Source organism: Colletotrichum truncatum, assembly GCF_014235925.2.
Source record: "Colletotrichum truncatum strain CMES1059 chromosome Unknown Contig_0007, whole genome shotgun sequence".
Lineage (NCBI taxonomy): Eukaryota > Fungi > Ascomycota > Sordariomycetes > Glomerellales > Glomerellaceae > Colletotrichum > Colletotrichum truncatum.
Window position 1 is genome coordinate 1,247,777 of NW_027222404.1, and position 13,431 is coordinate 1,261,207.

General features: G+C 46.8%; 2 protein-coding genes across 2 annotated transcripts; one reads left to right on the plus strand and one right to left on the minus strand.

The window, feature by feature from the left end:
• Nucleotides 1–4,771: 4,771 nt before the first annotated feature.
• On the minus strand, nt 4,772–5,900 carry CTRU02_210752 (extracellular solute-binding protein family 1; the record flags this gene model as incomplete). Its single annotated transcript, XM_036722004.1, has 2 exons — nt 4,772–5,258; nt 5,320–5,900. 2 exons carry the CDS (start codon nt 5,898–5,900, stop codon nt 4,772–4,774), a joined length of 1,068 nt encoding a protein of 355 aa, XP_036586376.1.
• A 3,397-nt stretch (nt 5,901–9,297) lies between these two features.
• Nucleotides 9,298–10,169, plus strand: CTRU02_210753 (uncharacterized protein; the record flags this gene model as incomplete). Its single annotated transcript, XM_036722003.2, has 3 exons — nt 9,298–9,554; nt 9,600–9,731; nt 9,974–10,169. The coding sequence occupies 3 exons, from the start codon at nt 9,298–9,300 to the stop codon at nt 10,167–10,169; spliced, it is 585 nt and encodes a 194-aa protein (XP_036586375.2).
• Nucleotides 10,170–13,431: the final 3,262 nt, after the last annotated feature.

The window sequence follows — 13,431 nt, forward strand, 5'->3', positions numbered from 1 at the left end:
AAAACAGGTCGCCGGCGATAAGGGCTATAGAAGAATCAAACCAACATAGATGAACCTCGAAATAGCATTGAAGACCGAACATTCCTCTGCTCCTGGATATCGAACTATTCGAACTTTCTTAGTCCCATGGCAATGCTGGTCCAGCCGTAGAAGCTGGGAATCTTTTGTTGCGCTGTATTATCATCTAGTTTACATAATTCTTGGTCGCCGTTGGAAAAATCGGAACACGCCACGCCAAGTCATTCAATGTCTGAAAATCATAGGCTCGAAAGCATGATGTCGAGGCTCAAGATCATGACTTATAGCTCACAATATCTCTAATGATCCCACAAACAATATGGATTGGGAGGATCGATACCTCAAAGTTTGGAAATTCAATTGCAGGAGGGTTGAAGTTGGGAGTGACATTCTTTAACCCTATCCACCTCAGAGGCTACGTACATTAATGACAATTTCGAGCACGGCTTAGGCAGTCCGGCTTACGAACTGCAAAACTGCAGAAATGACCCCTTCCCTTTGAGGTTACAGAGCCAGCTCACTAGGTCACTGATCAAGTGGATCATTGAGACACTAACACAAAGGCGATGTGAATTTTGTAGGATTTTATAGTAGATATCACAAATATGTTATCAGAGGTAGAACTTAGAAGTAAAGGTGATGAAGTGGCAGACTGGCTATGGGCCGCAAGTCTAGAGCACACACCTTGCTCTTTCTTTTACCTCCAGTAGCTGAAAATTAAATGGGTAAGCAGAAAGACACGAGAGAATTAAGCGAAAGAGTTGCTAGTTATCCCCCAAATCAAACCGAAAAGGCGGGTCAAGTAACTAATGGGTATGATAGGCAAAGTGCGTAAGCTTGATTATGTGATCCATAAATTTAAGGCAGCCTAAATATCATGAATCCTTACTTCTCCCCCCCATCCACCAACCCCGCTTCATCATTACTAGAAACGGTTACAATTTCTATCTTCACTTCTGCAAGTGCGTCACTAGAAAATGCATTCACGACGTCAAGACGATACACACGGCAACACATACGGCGTAGACCGGTTCTGATGGCTTGTGGCCTGTCTCCCTTATAAAACATTATCTTACTTAGGTACTCATTTCTAACTAAAGAAGTTGTAGAGTGATGAACAGCTTCCATCGGCGACTAACTTGCCCAGCTGGCGTTCGCTCCTGTATATTTGTCTTGTCAAGGCACTGTTTTGCTACCTATTCAATAATCTTTACACGAAAACCCATGGACATCTTCGTGGAGCCTGAAAGCCCGACACTGCCACCGGTTACGTCGACGTTGTGTTCACGATGTAGCACTATTTTCCAATCTGGTAATCATTGCCAAAACGATCTGGAAAATATTTTTCATTTTTTCTTTCTGGGTTTGAAGGCCGCTATCAGATCGGCTTAAGGATGTCATAACTACCAAAGATATATGCGGCTTATGCGCAATAGCGTTTTCAGCGTTGCATCTCTCAATCCGAAAACTAGAAGAGTTAGGTGCATCGATTGCATGGGTTAACATCAGCAACACACATTCTCTGCTCGTAAATTTAGAGTGTATGGATAAGTTCACACAAAGTGGCAAGTTAAGGTTTTATATCGCTTCATTTTGGCAGAAGCCCTTGCCTTCAGCACCAACATGCCCGACTGAAGTGGGAGAGATTACCACGGATGTCTATTATTGGGCCCGATGGCCTGGTTAGTATAGATCTGTCCCTGCGGGTATCTCATCTACAGCCAACAAGCCCAACGTTCTGCTGCAGTGCCAGACAAATGGCGTACAGCCAGATTTCGAGACTGGGATGCCGTCAAAAATCAAATCTCACAGTGCAGTAGCGATCATTCTCGTACTACGGCAGGAGTTCTCCCTATGACTACTCGCCTTCTCGATATTAGTTACCATCACGGTGATTTTATCAGACTTGCAACGTCTGCTGAAGGCATATAGGAGAACAAGTATGCCGCGTTGTCATATATTTGGGGCAGGTCGAACAGTTTCAAGACAACATTGGACACAATAACTGATAAAATGGATGGTTTTCCTCTGTCTTGTTTGCCATTGACGCTTCAAGACGCTGTAAAGTGACGCGCGATTTGGGAATCAGCTACCTATGGATCGATGCGTTGTGCATCATATAAGACTCCAAGGAAGATTGGCTGCGAAAGTCGGCTAGCATGGCAAACATCTATATGAATGCCTTTACAACTATTGTCGTTGCTAATGCTTATGAGAGTTCGGAAGGGTTCCTTGCTTAATCCAGAAAATTACTGGTTTCTTGCGAGACACCGCTTGAGATCAAGGGAAAAGGAGGGGAAAGCATAGTACGACATATCACGTTGGACGTCGAAATGAGCCTTGGAGTAGAGCCACTGTTTAGTCGAGCATGGGTCTTGCAAGGATGGGAGCTTTCCCCTAGACGCTTCGTCTTCCGTCACTTTCAAATCAGCTTCGAATGCTGCAATTCAAGCAAGCAAAATGAAGGTCAACTAGCCCATCAAAATCATACCCAGGGCCCTTGGCTATATATATCGCCTACAAATCTCATATTCAGCCCAACCCTGCGATCACAAAAAGATATGCGTTGCATTTGGCGGGCGTTAATACACGAATACAGTTACCGAAACCTTACTGAGCCAATGCGGAAGGTACTTGGCTGGCATGTGGGAACATTACTTGATGTCTGACCTTATTTGGGTGCTTTGGGGTCAAGATGGTAGACGGCCGAAAATTGAAAGAGCCCCTTCATGCGGAATGATCGAAGTTGAACAGACGAACACAACTGTTCTGGCTGATCTTCTCAGCGCAGAAACCTCCCTGGCATCCCTGACCAATCCGTTTAGCAAGGTTCTATGTGGAACAATAACAGTCTGGGGGCCACATATATTGATCGATGGCAAAGGGGACATGCAAATATCCAAGTTCTCGAGGTTAGAAGATCCGGAATTGCTTGGTGTGTATATCGATTGTAAGGGACAGGAAATCGGGCTCATCTATCATGATGAAGGCACACAAGGGCAGAATCACTTGTTAAATAACCCGACAATACTTCATTTACTTGTTATCACAGCCACAGGTGACAGGAAGGATGCGGATTGCGCATTTCGCGGCCTAGTTTTGGTGGAAGTTGGCCAAGGGTTGTTTCGGCGTATCGGCTATTTCTCTAGCGGTTCTGGGAGTGGACAAGCAAATTTGAATGCTGTTGATCGTGAATATTGTATCATAGTGAACTTGCCGGGGCATCATTTCCCTTTCTAGCAAATCATCCGAAGATACTAAGAATCTCTCTGCCTTGAAGTTGTGTGGGCGTCGCTAATCATCGAGCCAGTCAACATATAATCTTTTGGGCAGCAAATGACATCGTCTTCTCAATTCTAACAGAGGCTATGCCACTGTGAACGGGTATTTATAAATGTTATGACGATGATGTTTCCACATCCTGTGATGCATCTTTTACATTTATTGATATTGCGTTATGCGTTGCCGCTGACAAAAACAAGCGTCGCTATGAGGGTTATGGTTTTACTCACTTGACTAACATGCGCAGAAAATAACAGATAGCAAACTACTGTTCACAACAATAGGCGACAATAGGCCTGTTGGATAAGACAGACTTCGATGTTTACAAGACAGATCCAAGACTTAACTTCAGGGCCGAGACAAGATGCTAATTGCCGCCTTTAATCCAACCTGAGGTCCCAAACCTCCACCTAAATATTCTCGCGTGCATTCCATCATTGTGATGCCTTCAGGTCATTAATCAAGCGATACATGATTGTAAAATCACAGTGGGTATTCCAGTCAACTGTAGCTGGATTGGCTCTTTTAGATGGTAGTACCTCTTTGCGAAACAGAAACTACCAACCGTCTTGAATATCGGGGGTAGAGCCAGAATGGGAACTACGCAAATGCGAATGCGATCCTGGACAGGGGCATTGTGAGTGCGCGAGTCGCGCAATCCCTGAAAACTCGAAGCATATTCGAGAACCCTGCCACGAATGAGTTATTATGGCCGATCAAAAATGAAATCGCGAGACCTCTGCGTATTCTTGACGCCACGCGGGAAAGCAATGAAAGACTGAGAAATGCGATTAAAAAGAGGCAAGCAATCTTCTGCATGCTGAATGGAAATGACCAGCATAGAACCAGTTGCTCAATTCTAGTTTGCTTCTAGTACCATCGTCTGTGATGGTCTCATTCCATCGCAACTTATTTGCACGTCAAATCCTAGCATGGGATACCTTGCTACGCCATTGCCGGTGGCATCTGCAGGTGGCTGACAGGCGGCAAAATCTGATCCTTGAACTTACTCAGTGCCCTTGTCCATTTAGAAATCCGTATGGGGCTACAGCTGCCGGTTTTCCAGTTTCTAAAAGGGAAGGAGAAACCCCTTGTCAATTCTTGTTCGTGTGTTCACGATCATTCGCCAAATGCAAAAGACAAGTAATACAGGACGGGTCTTTGCTGAACCGAAAGAGACAATTTAACCATAATGGCTTGAAAGTGACATTGGAATCTTTTGCTGCCAAGTTCTGCCCTTGCTTGATGTTTGTATAAGGTTATCGAGCTAGCTGAACTATAAAATGCAAGGGCACATCGTGATCATGCAACTCAATCTCCCAAACTATGTAACTTTAAATCCTTGGTTGCAAACCTGTATGTACACTGGCGCTACTTGTAAAAGCCTTCTGCTTGGGATAAAATAAAAAATACATGTACATAGAATCTCCTGCGGCTCTCTCTCTACATAATCTCAAACGCTTTCCATCGTTCAAAGGTCGTCAATAAGGGGGCTGAGGCCCTGGGCAGTGCCAATGCGGTCCTCGAACCAAAAGCGAAGTCTCTCGACGTTGGCACGGTCGGACATCCACTTGCCAAAGGCGGTAGGGTCGGTGCCAGGGGTCTCGAGGATAGGAGAGTAGTTGTTGGGCAGCTTGATGTCGCCACGAACGGACCAACCTCCGCGAATGGACAGGAACTCCTCGCTGAGCATGTAGCTGTGCAGAAGCTTGGCACCCTCGGGGTGGGGGGCGTTCTTGGGGATACCGCCGGTCTGGGGCCAGGAAACGAACTTGCCCTCGACGGGATGGCTGGTGTTGAGAGGGGCGGTCGGGTTGAGGCTACCGGAGGAGGTGAAGGTGGCAGCCCACTGGGTGTCGTTCTTACCGAGGACGGTACGGGGGGTTTGGGTGCCGCGGACCCAGCGGGGGTTCTGTGCAAGAAGCTTGTCGAACCACTCGGCGCCGTACTGCTGGACACTGTGGTTTGATGGTGTCAGTCATTTGTGTCTTTGAAGAAGTTGAATGGCTCACGACTCACATCAGGTCGAAGGCGAAAAGAACGGCGTCGTCGTCGTTAGGGTAGGTCAGGACAAGCTTGTCCTTGAATTCGGGACGGAGCCAGTCAGCCCACTCAACGGGGGCCTCAACGCCAGGGAGCTTTTCTCTGTTCCAAGTGTTGAGCCAGGCAATGATGAACATGCCGTAGTAGGCGGCGGTGCCGTTGGGCTTGAACTCGGGGAGGATCGCATCGTGGCCCAGAGGCGCGTAGTCCAGGAGAGCGCCCTCAGCCGCCCAACGAGGGTAGTCGTGGAGCGTCTGCAGGATAATACTGTCAATGTAGACGTTGTTGGCGGCGATCTGGTCATCGAACTTTCCGTCATGGTACTTGGAGAGATCGACAGTGACGTTAAGAGTCATGCCGGGGAATCTCTTTTCGAAGTTGGTCTTGAGAGTAACCTGCTGAGTGGTTTCATCACCACCGTGCCACAGGGTAACAACACCACCCTCAGCGAGAGCAGCCTTGTGGATCTCATCCAGAGTACGGGTCTCGACTTCGGTGGCGGCATTAACCAAAGTCTGACTGCCCAAGAGGGCAAGGGCAAGAATAGAGCGAACCATAGTGAATGACTGGATAAAGAATGAACTGTGGGTGAGCGGTAGCTTGGAGAATAGAATCGTTGCTTGGAGATACTGGCACCTCCTTTATATGTACAGCTAAAGCCTGCAGAATATGCCATTGCACCTTGTCAATTCCGCAATGAAGGGTTCCATCCATTTCCCTGGCTGCCCCTATCTCAACCTGCGATCCTCCATGCATAGTCCAAGGCCGTAGTATCGTGATTGATAAGACATACCGCGCGCTTGTGACGAAAGTTGCGGGAAGGTCCGCTGAGACATGAGATGGTCTTTTCTCACTTGGCCCACTAATTCCATCTGAACTAAGCCTCTAAGCACTTACATAGTATAAACTGTGGATTGTCTGGGGGTTACTGAGTGAGAGATAAATGTACTTCACATGCTACGAGTCATAAGTTCCAGGATTCTCTCCAAAACGGGAGTATTCCCTACGAATAAGCCTGTCGGGGTAGTCCGGCAAAGGTGGGGCTTACGGTCCCCCCTGATTAACTAGGCCGCGCACACAGTCGCCCAAGGACTACTCCTTGGTCATCAGGAAGTATCGGAAGGTTTTTGTTTCCGGAGCAGAAGGCGGACGATGACCTTATTACCCCTGCCTCTGATGATTTTGGCATCGTCCGAGTGGGAATAAGAAAGTCTTTCGCCCGATCCGGTCATCAATCCTTAGGGGCAGAGCACGAACTGCCGAGGGTGCATCAAGAATGGTGTGATCTACGTCTAGAACACTTATCCAGACCCTGTCTTCTCAAATCAAAGGCGTAAAGGTTTTCAAGCAGCCCAAGAGTAGTTGGTTAGGACGGCGATACCGCCCCATAGACCTACGTCGATACTAGTACATATCTCTTGCATCTGGTAGGATGTTCATTTAGCTTCCCATTGCTCTAGGAGTCCAGCCGAGGCAAACGGTGCTCTCGCCGTCGTCTTACTGATGGTGACTCTTACTTGAAAGATATTATACACACCTTTTTCAAAACCTAGACGACTCTCCGGAGATGTGCTTCCAAGTCTATCAACTGAGTCGCAAAAAGGGGGAAGGGTGCAGTACCTAGGAACATCGTGGCTCCAACATATACGAGGGACTCGGAATAATCTCATTTCCGTATCAAAGCATTTAAAGATATAAGCTCTTGACAGAAGAAATAAGTTATACAGCCTCATCGCCACTAAATATTGGTTGATCTTTGACCCGCCTGGTTAGAACGTTGTCGTAAGCTCTTGGCAATGTACATCAAAATGGCGGTACCCAAAATCTCGCGGAAATACACAATTCAGACAATCGCTGGCATTCGAAACGGTAGGCGTGATTGCGAGTCATCAGCAGTTTGCTCGGAATATCGGCATTAAGCCCCCACCTACTGGTTTACATGGGAACAGGCTGTGTCCGGACCAGTACTGAAGCAAGACTAGTTAGTAGAGGAAAAAATCGTTTTCGTTTGCATTGAACAGCGGCTTCTCCCATGCGAATTAGATTGCTGCAGGGAGCTGGCTGATCTGCGGCACCAACACCTGGCTCGTGTGGAGTGTCATGTGGATTCGTCAAGCCTCTTGAGCCCCGCCTACATGGGTGAGCCTAGCTACAGGTATATATACATAATATGTGCTTTATTTGGATGGGTTGATGAAACGGTTACGGAGTACCATTCTACTGAAATAATATGCATGATTGGTCAATTCCGGTGCTTCACTTGCAGTCTGTCCCTGTCCGCAGAGTATTAAACACAAACGTCAGCGTTCTATTCCCGATCTAGTACGGATGAACGTAACATATACTAACAAAGAACTAGTGAGTAAGAAATCGAGGGATGGACCGTGTCGGTAATCGCTGTCTGGGAGACTTACGAACAAGTCGTATCCCATAGACTACGGCAAAACTCCATTTTTGCCAAGGGCGGGGTACAGCCAACCAAGACTTTCTGCTCACTCGTTTCGTCAAACTGTATGATAACACACATAGTAGAATACTTCTGTTCCTTATACAATTCAAGGTATGTCACAGAATCCAGCAATGTGGCAAAACAGGCAAGCCAGGTACTGAGAAGCAGCTCACTCTATCGTGCAGGGCCTCGCCCAGCTGTTCACCACAAGTTTGCTGTTTATAAGGTAAAAACAATACCTCAAATAATCTTAGAGTAATTAGAGTCGTTGACTTACACATACGGCGGTGATATATACATGAATTGAAACCTAGGGTCCGTCACCTGGTCACTGTTAGTCGCCAAAGATGTAGGGATTCAAAATAAATCAATATACGTGTTTTCAAGATTTTTAGATGGCAGGCTTTTCACGTCTAGCATAGTTAGAGTGCCAATTTAAGGTGTTTAAAGACGACGCCATTAACTTTGAAAGTACATGAATCTCTGATTCCTTGAATAACAACATCATCTACAGTAAACATATAAACAGCTCCACAAAAAGATTTTGTTTTCTTTCAAACTTGGTGTGCCAGCTGAACCATCTCTCGAAACAAAACTTAGCACATCTAATCTCTCCAGCCTGTCTAAGGGCCCGTGAACCTCTCGTTAAGAGTCAATACTGCGAACTAGTATAATGCGTTTTAGAAAGCACATTTAACGTACAAGACTTCAGTTCACGGACGCCGTAATGGCTTTCGTAGGACTTGATTAGAAGTTTCTAAGTAGGTATGCGGAACGAAAGATCCGAAAGACAAATCACCCCACCCGCACACGCACGCCATCCGGGAGATGTCATCATGCTCGAGATGACCTGAAGACTGAAAAGAATTATCACACGATTCTAGTCGGTATCCGTCAACACGAGGGTGTTGAGATCTTTCCGGTGCTTTAGGGAGACTTCTAATTGCAGGAACTGCTGAGGATGTACTACAAGAAACTCTAATAGCCGAGGAAAGTGTTTGCATGTATGGGCGAGACTGTCTTGGACTCAGGGACATGACATAAGAATATGACGGCATAGAGTAACTTTGAGACCGAGTAGTAATACCCCCTATAGCAGCTTCCACTTGGGTTTATCACTTCTTCCGGACTGAAAATTTCCTCAGTATCTAGATGATTGCGGTTGCGAGACTGGCTTACTAAATTCATGTCTTAGTTCTATTCTGAGGCTGGCTCGAAATCATACACCCTCTTCTGCACGAATCAACCTTGAGGAAACCTTGCTGGTTCAAGTTTTATGCATGTTGTTGTGTTAAAACAGAGTTCCTTCTTGGGATATAAAACGCACTTTTTATTATCACCTTAGGTCTCATTTTTTCGAAGTCTTATCCACTCTCAGTCCCCGGTCTTGTGACTCCTATTTCGAGACAAACAACAACTATACTCGTTTTCAATATCCATATCTCTTTATCACCCAATCTATATTAATGCCGACATCCATTCCCTACGATCCTAGCCTCACACTGATGAGCGTCGTCGACGAAGCTGTGCTTCAGAATTTCCAAGACATTGCAAAACTACAAACGCCCATCGATGCTGCCCAGGATAGTCTCAATTCTCTCATCTCTTCCAAGAGAAGCCTGACCATGACCAAAACGGAGCTTAAAAACCTTCGGGTCGGAACGGACGCTCTAGACTCTGAGCTGGAAAAGCTGAACCCGGCTGCTGACAATGCAGCGGCTGATTATACAATTGCCAAGATGGCCGCTGAGCCTCAGACCATGTAATATCGAAAGAAAATCCACTCGGTTGACAAGCAAATTGAAAGCCCAGTGGACTACCTGCGCAGCGAGACCAAGACGATACCTTTTGCGAATGACTCCATGAGCGTGGATCTGCAGTACTTTTCATCAGAACCAAACTCCCAGAATCCATCAGCTCATAGCGCCCAAATTACCTCGTACGTCTCTAGAGCGGTTACCAGCGTCTTTGGGGCAATCCAGTCCATGAAAATTAGAACGGCAGCTTCACTGTAGGTCGGCCGACAAGCAAGCTCCCACAGCATTGAAAGCACTCTGGTACTGTTTGTGAGTTGTACGTACAAGAATGCGTCAATCGTGGCTCCATTGGTTTTGCACATTGATAAAGCCATCAAAGTTTGGAACTGCCTGTTTCCTGGGAAAAAGACCTTAACCCAAATAGTGGCTCAAGCATGATGGAATACGCAATGAACGAAAGCCAAAAAGACAAGGGGAAGTTTTCCATCATATCCGGCGCCACTTTTGGATCGAGCTTTGTTGGTATGGTTCATGTGCTCAACTCGACAAACAACTCTGCCTCCAAATCCATGGAGGCGGCTGCTGCGTCTATACAGCGCACGATGGACGCCGGCGCCTGACTTGCCGAAGCTGAAGGCAAGGTCGGCGTTGACTCCAAATTTGCCAGCGAGGTGAAGAATCTTCACAGCTAGCAGAATGTTGAGTCTCATATGACCGTACTGAGTATGGGTGTGATCCCTTCGATGGTAGCCCACGAGGTCTCAATCGCAGTGGAGAAGTTTACAACCTTTGACCCAAAGGCAAACATGGAAGCAGTTGCTGCCATGCAGAATGCGACCGCATCTGAGCAGTCCACAGTCCAATCGATGGCGGAACCATCACGAACCAGTGGCCAGGCTTCTGGAGATGCAAGGCAAGACCCTTGAGGTATTTCTGAGCGCCCTAACTACCATTGACGACAGCAAAAACAAGATTCTTGATGTTAACTCGATAATGACGGCTCTTGAAGACTATCTGAAAAAGGCTACAGAGGGTAATGCGGGGATTACCATCAATCACTACCTGAAGGATGTTGACCAAAAGATGCTGGCACAAATGTGGGCTGCCAAATACTATCCTGGCAAATACATTACCATCAACTATGACGACTCTGAACATGGAGGTCCTGCTGCTGAAGGTGAGGGGGGGCCAGGAAAAGGCCAATCTGTGAGTTCTGTATCCGATTTTCAAATTGCAGACTACCTTACTAGTTCCAATTCAACTTGTAAAGTTTTCTATTTATGCTTGCTTGTCTCACTACCTTCAATTTTGTACCTTTAAGTTGGGACCTTCGATATCAATATGCGTGCAGTTTTTAGTCACATTTGAAAGCCGTGACTACCGTTCTAGATTACTGACAACCCAAGACATTCTAGACGACTACTAAATAGTATGAGACAATCCGATACGCCATTTAGAAGAGGTCTACAGACATATTCGGCGACATGTTGATTGTGGCTTGCGTACCTATCTCAGCAAGCCCGCACACCTAGGGGGGGTTAATAAAAGCTCACCAACGCCGGGGGTTCGTCCCAATCTAGAACCAGGCACACAAGATTAGGAGAATACTTGCGGGATGCATCACAGTTGACTGTATTAGCGCGCAGCATATACTTAACCCTGTGAAGAAAAAAATGTTGGAACAGCCGGAACTCCGGGTTGAAGTGGCTCCGTCGCTGGCAGAACTGCCGGCACCCGGGCTACCTACGTGACGGGTAGACCGACTAACGGCTATAAGACTAACAGCCACTTCCTCTAGTACTTCTACTAGAACTTATTCCTAGAAGATATATAGATAGATTAGCTATAAGATAAGACTATTTTCCTCTTTAGTTTGTCCTACTTTGTAAATACAATTTTTCATTATAGGCAAATAAGCCACTTTTCTTAAGTCGTTAAGAAACACCAGACCGTAGCCAATCCGCCCACACCAGGCTAACCCTTCCGCTAACCCTACCGCCAACGCCGCCAATATGCGCGCACCAGCGATACTATTTGCTTCCCCTCAAGACCCTACGCGAGACCATCACCCCCCGCACCGTCAACGTCGCTATCCCTCTACGCCTTCGCCAGCGTGGGACCCAACGGTATAGCCTTCAATTAACGACCTCGAGGCTAGACAGAAGCCTCGCCGCCAACAGCGCCCATAGCCCTGCCGGAAGTGTAGCGCTAGATTTCCCAGCAAAAACTCTTCCGCCACGTCTATGCCAATAGCTGTGGAAGCCAGTTTCGCTGCCGCATCTGCCATAGCGATTTTTTACGTCTCGCAACGCCCTATTCCGACACCTACAACAGGGTTGCCAGCCCCCAGCCTACAGGGCCAGAATTCCACGACGGACTACTGTCGAGACTACTGCCGGGACTGCCGGCCAGACCGTAGGAGTTACAGAGCGGGCTGCTGCGCCATTCCTACAGGCCCTCTTCAACGCCGCGAAGCACGCCCGTATCTACGCTGAAATCAGTCTCCGTACAGCTACGCTATAGCCACAACGTCAACACCCGCAACAACAACAGGCACCGTCACAACCACTTTTCCCACTACTTCAACAGCAAAGCTAAATCTACGATTACAATCACTTTCCCTACTAGAATAATAGCGCTTTGATTCAATATCTAAAGAATTCCCAAGACTAGCCAGACAATTATACCTAGCCAGGCAATTACAGCCAGCCAGCCTTAGGCATAACCCCCTTTACCCCTCGCGCTAATAGAGGCCTAAGGAAGTCATATTATCAAGCCGTTAAAAGTCACGTTTAGGCAGCCGGAACGATCGGGACGATCGTCTTTTTCGGGACGGGCACCTGTCATAGTTCTATTAGACACAACAGTAGGGCTGCCACACGTGGGGCGATACTATCGCCCTAGACCGCCCTACGGGTATATTAGACCTTCTGTTCGCTAGACTTACTAAAAAGGCAACCTAGTTAATAGACAACAATGACTAGAACGACTTATCAACTGTGACAATGACCTCCCACTTGTTTCCTACCTTGGGCTTCTATTACCCCTGTTCCTGGGAGATTTAGCTAGTTTCCCGCCAGCCGCAATATCAATTATCTAATTGCAAGGGTTTTTTTTTTTTTTTCTTTTTAAACCAAGCTCCGTTCGCGCTCCCTAGCAAACTCTTTGAGCTATATCTCCTCTGACCCAGTCACCAAATCGTCCACTTCTAACCAACATTCTCTAAAAGTCATCGAAATCGGAGATAATACCAACAACCAATAGTATAACAGTATATCCTAAATATCAAAGTCAACCGTGATGAAACTTCGACGCGATGAAGAAAAAGGTCGCTCCTAGTTAGAGGATTTAAAAACATTTGCTAGTGGTCGGGAATATCTCATAGATCAACACAAACCGGTTTATGTCTCATTCCTGTTTAATTCGCACGTCAATTGTTGCAGATGGCCTGGCATCATAATTACAGGGAGATTCGGCTCGAATTCATGAGACTTACTGTATTCCCACTATACTGTGATTGTTTAGCATTAAATGAACCACCACCAAGCGGCCAAATTACAAGCCGCAGCTACCATCTGCATGTCGTATGCTTCCCTCTCCTTTCCTCCAAGACTGAACAGAAACGGTGACTAAGCAAACATACCTACTAGTGAAAATTGAGGCTCCACGAGGCCATAATTATGCCTACAACAAAGTAGAACGAATGCCGGGAGAAACTCCCCTATATACTATGGCAGCTAGATGGACTCGGTCCCCCGGCTTAGATGTGAGAAATGCAAGCGGAGGAAACGTCGCTGCGACAAGAACTCGCCATGCTCGCCTTGTTAAGATGCTGGTCTCGACTGCAATGCTGTCCACCGTCTCAGGCTCCCAAGAGGACGC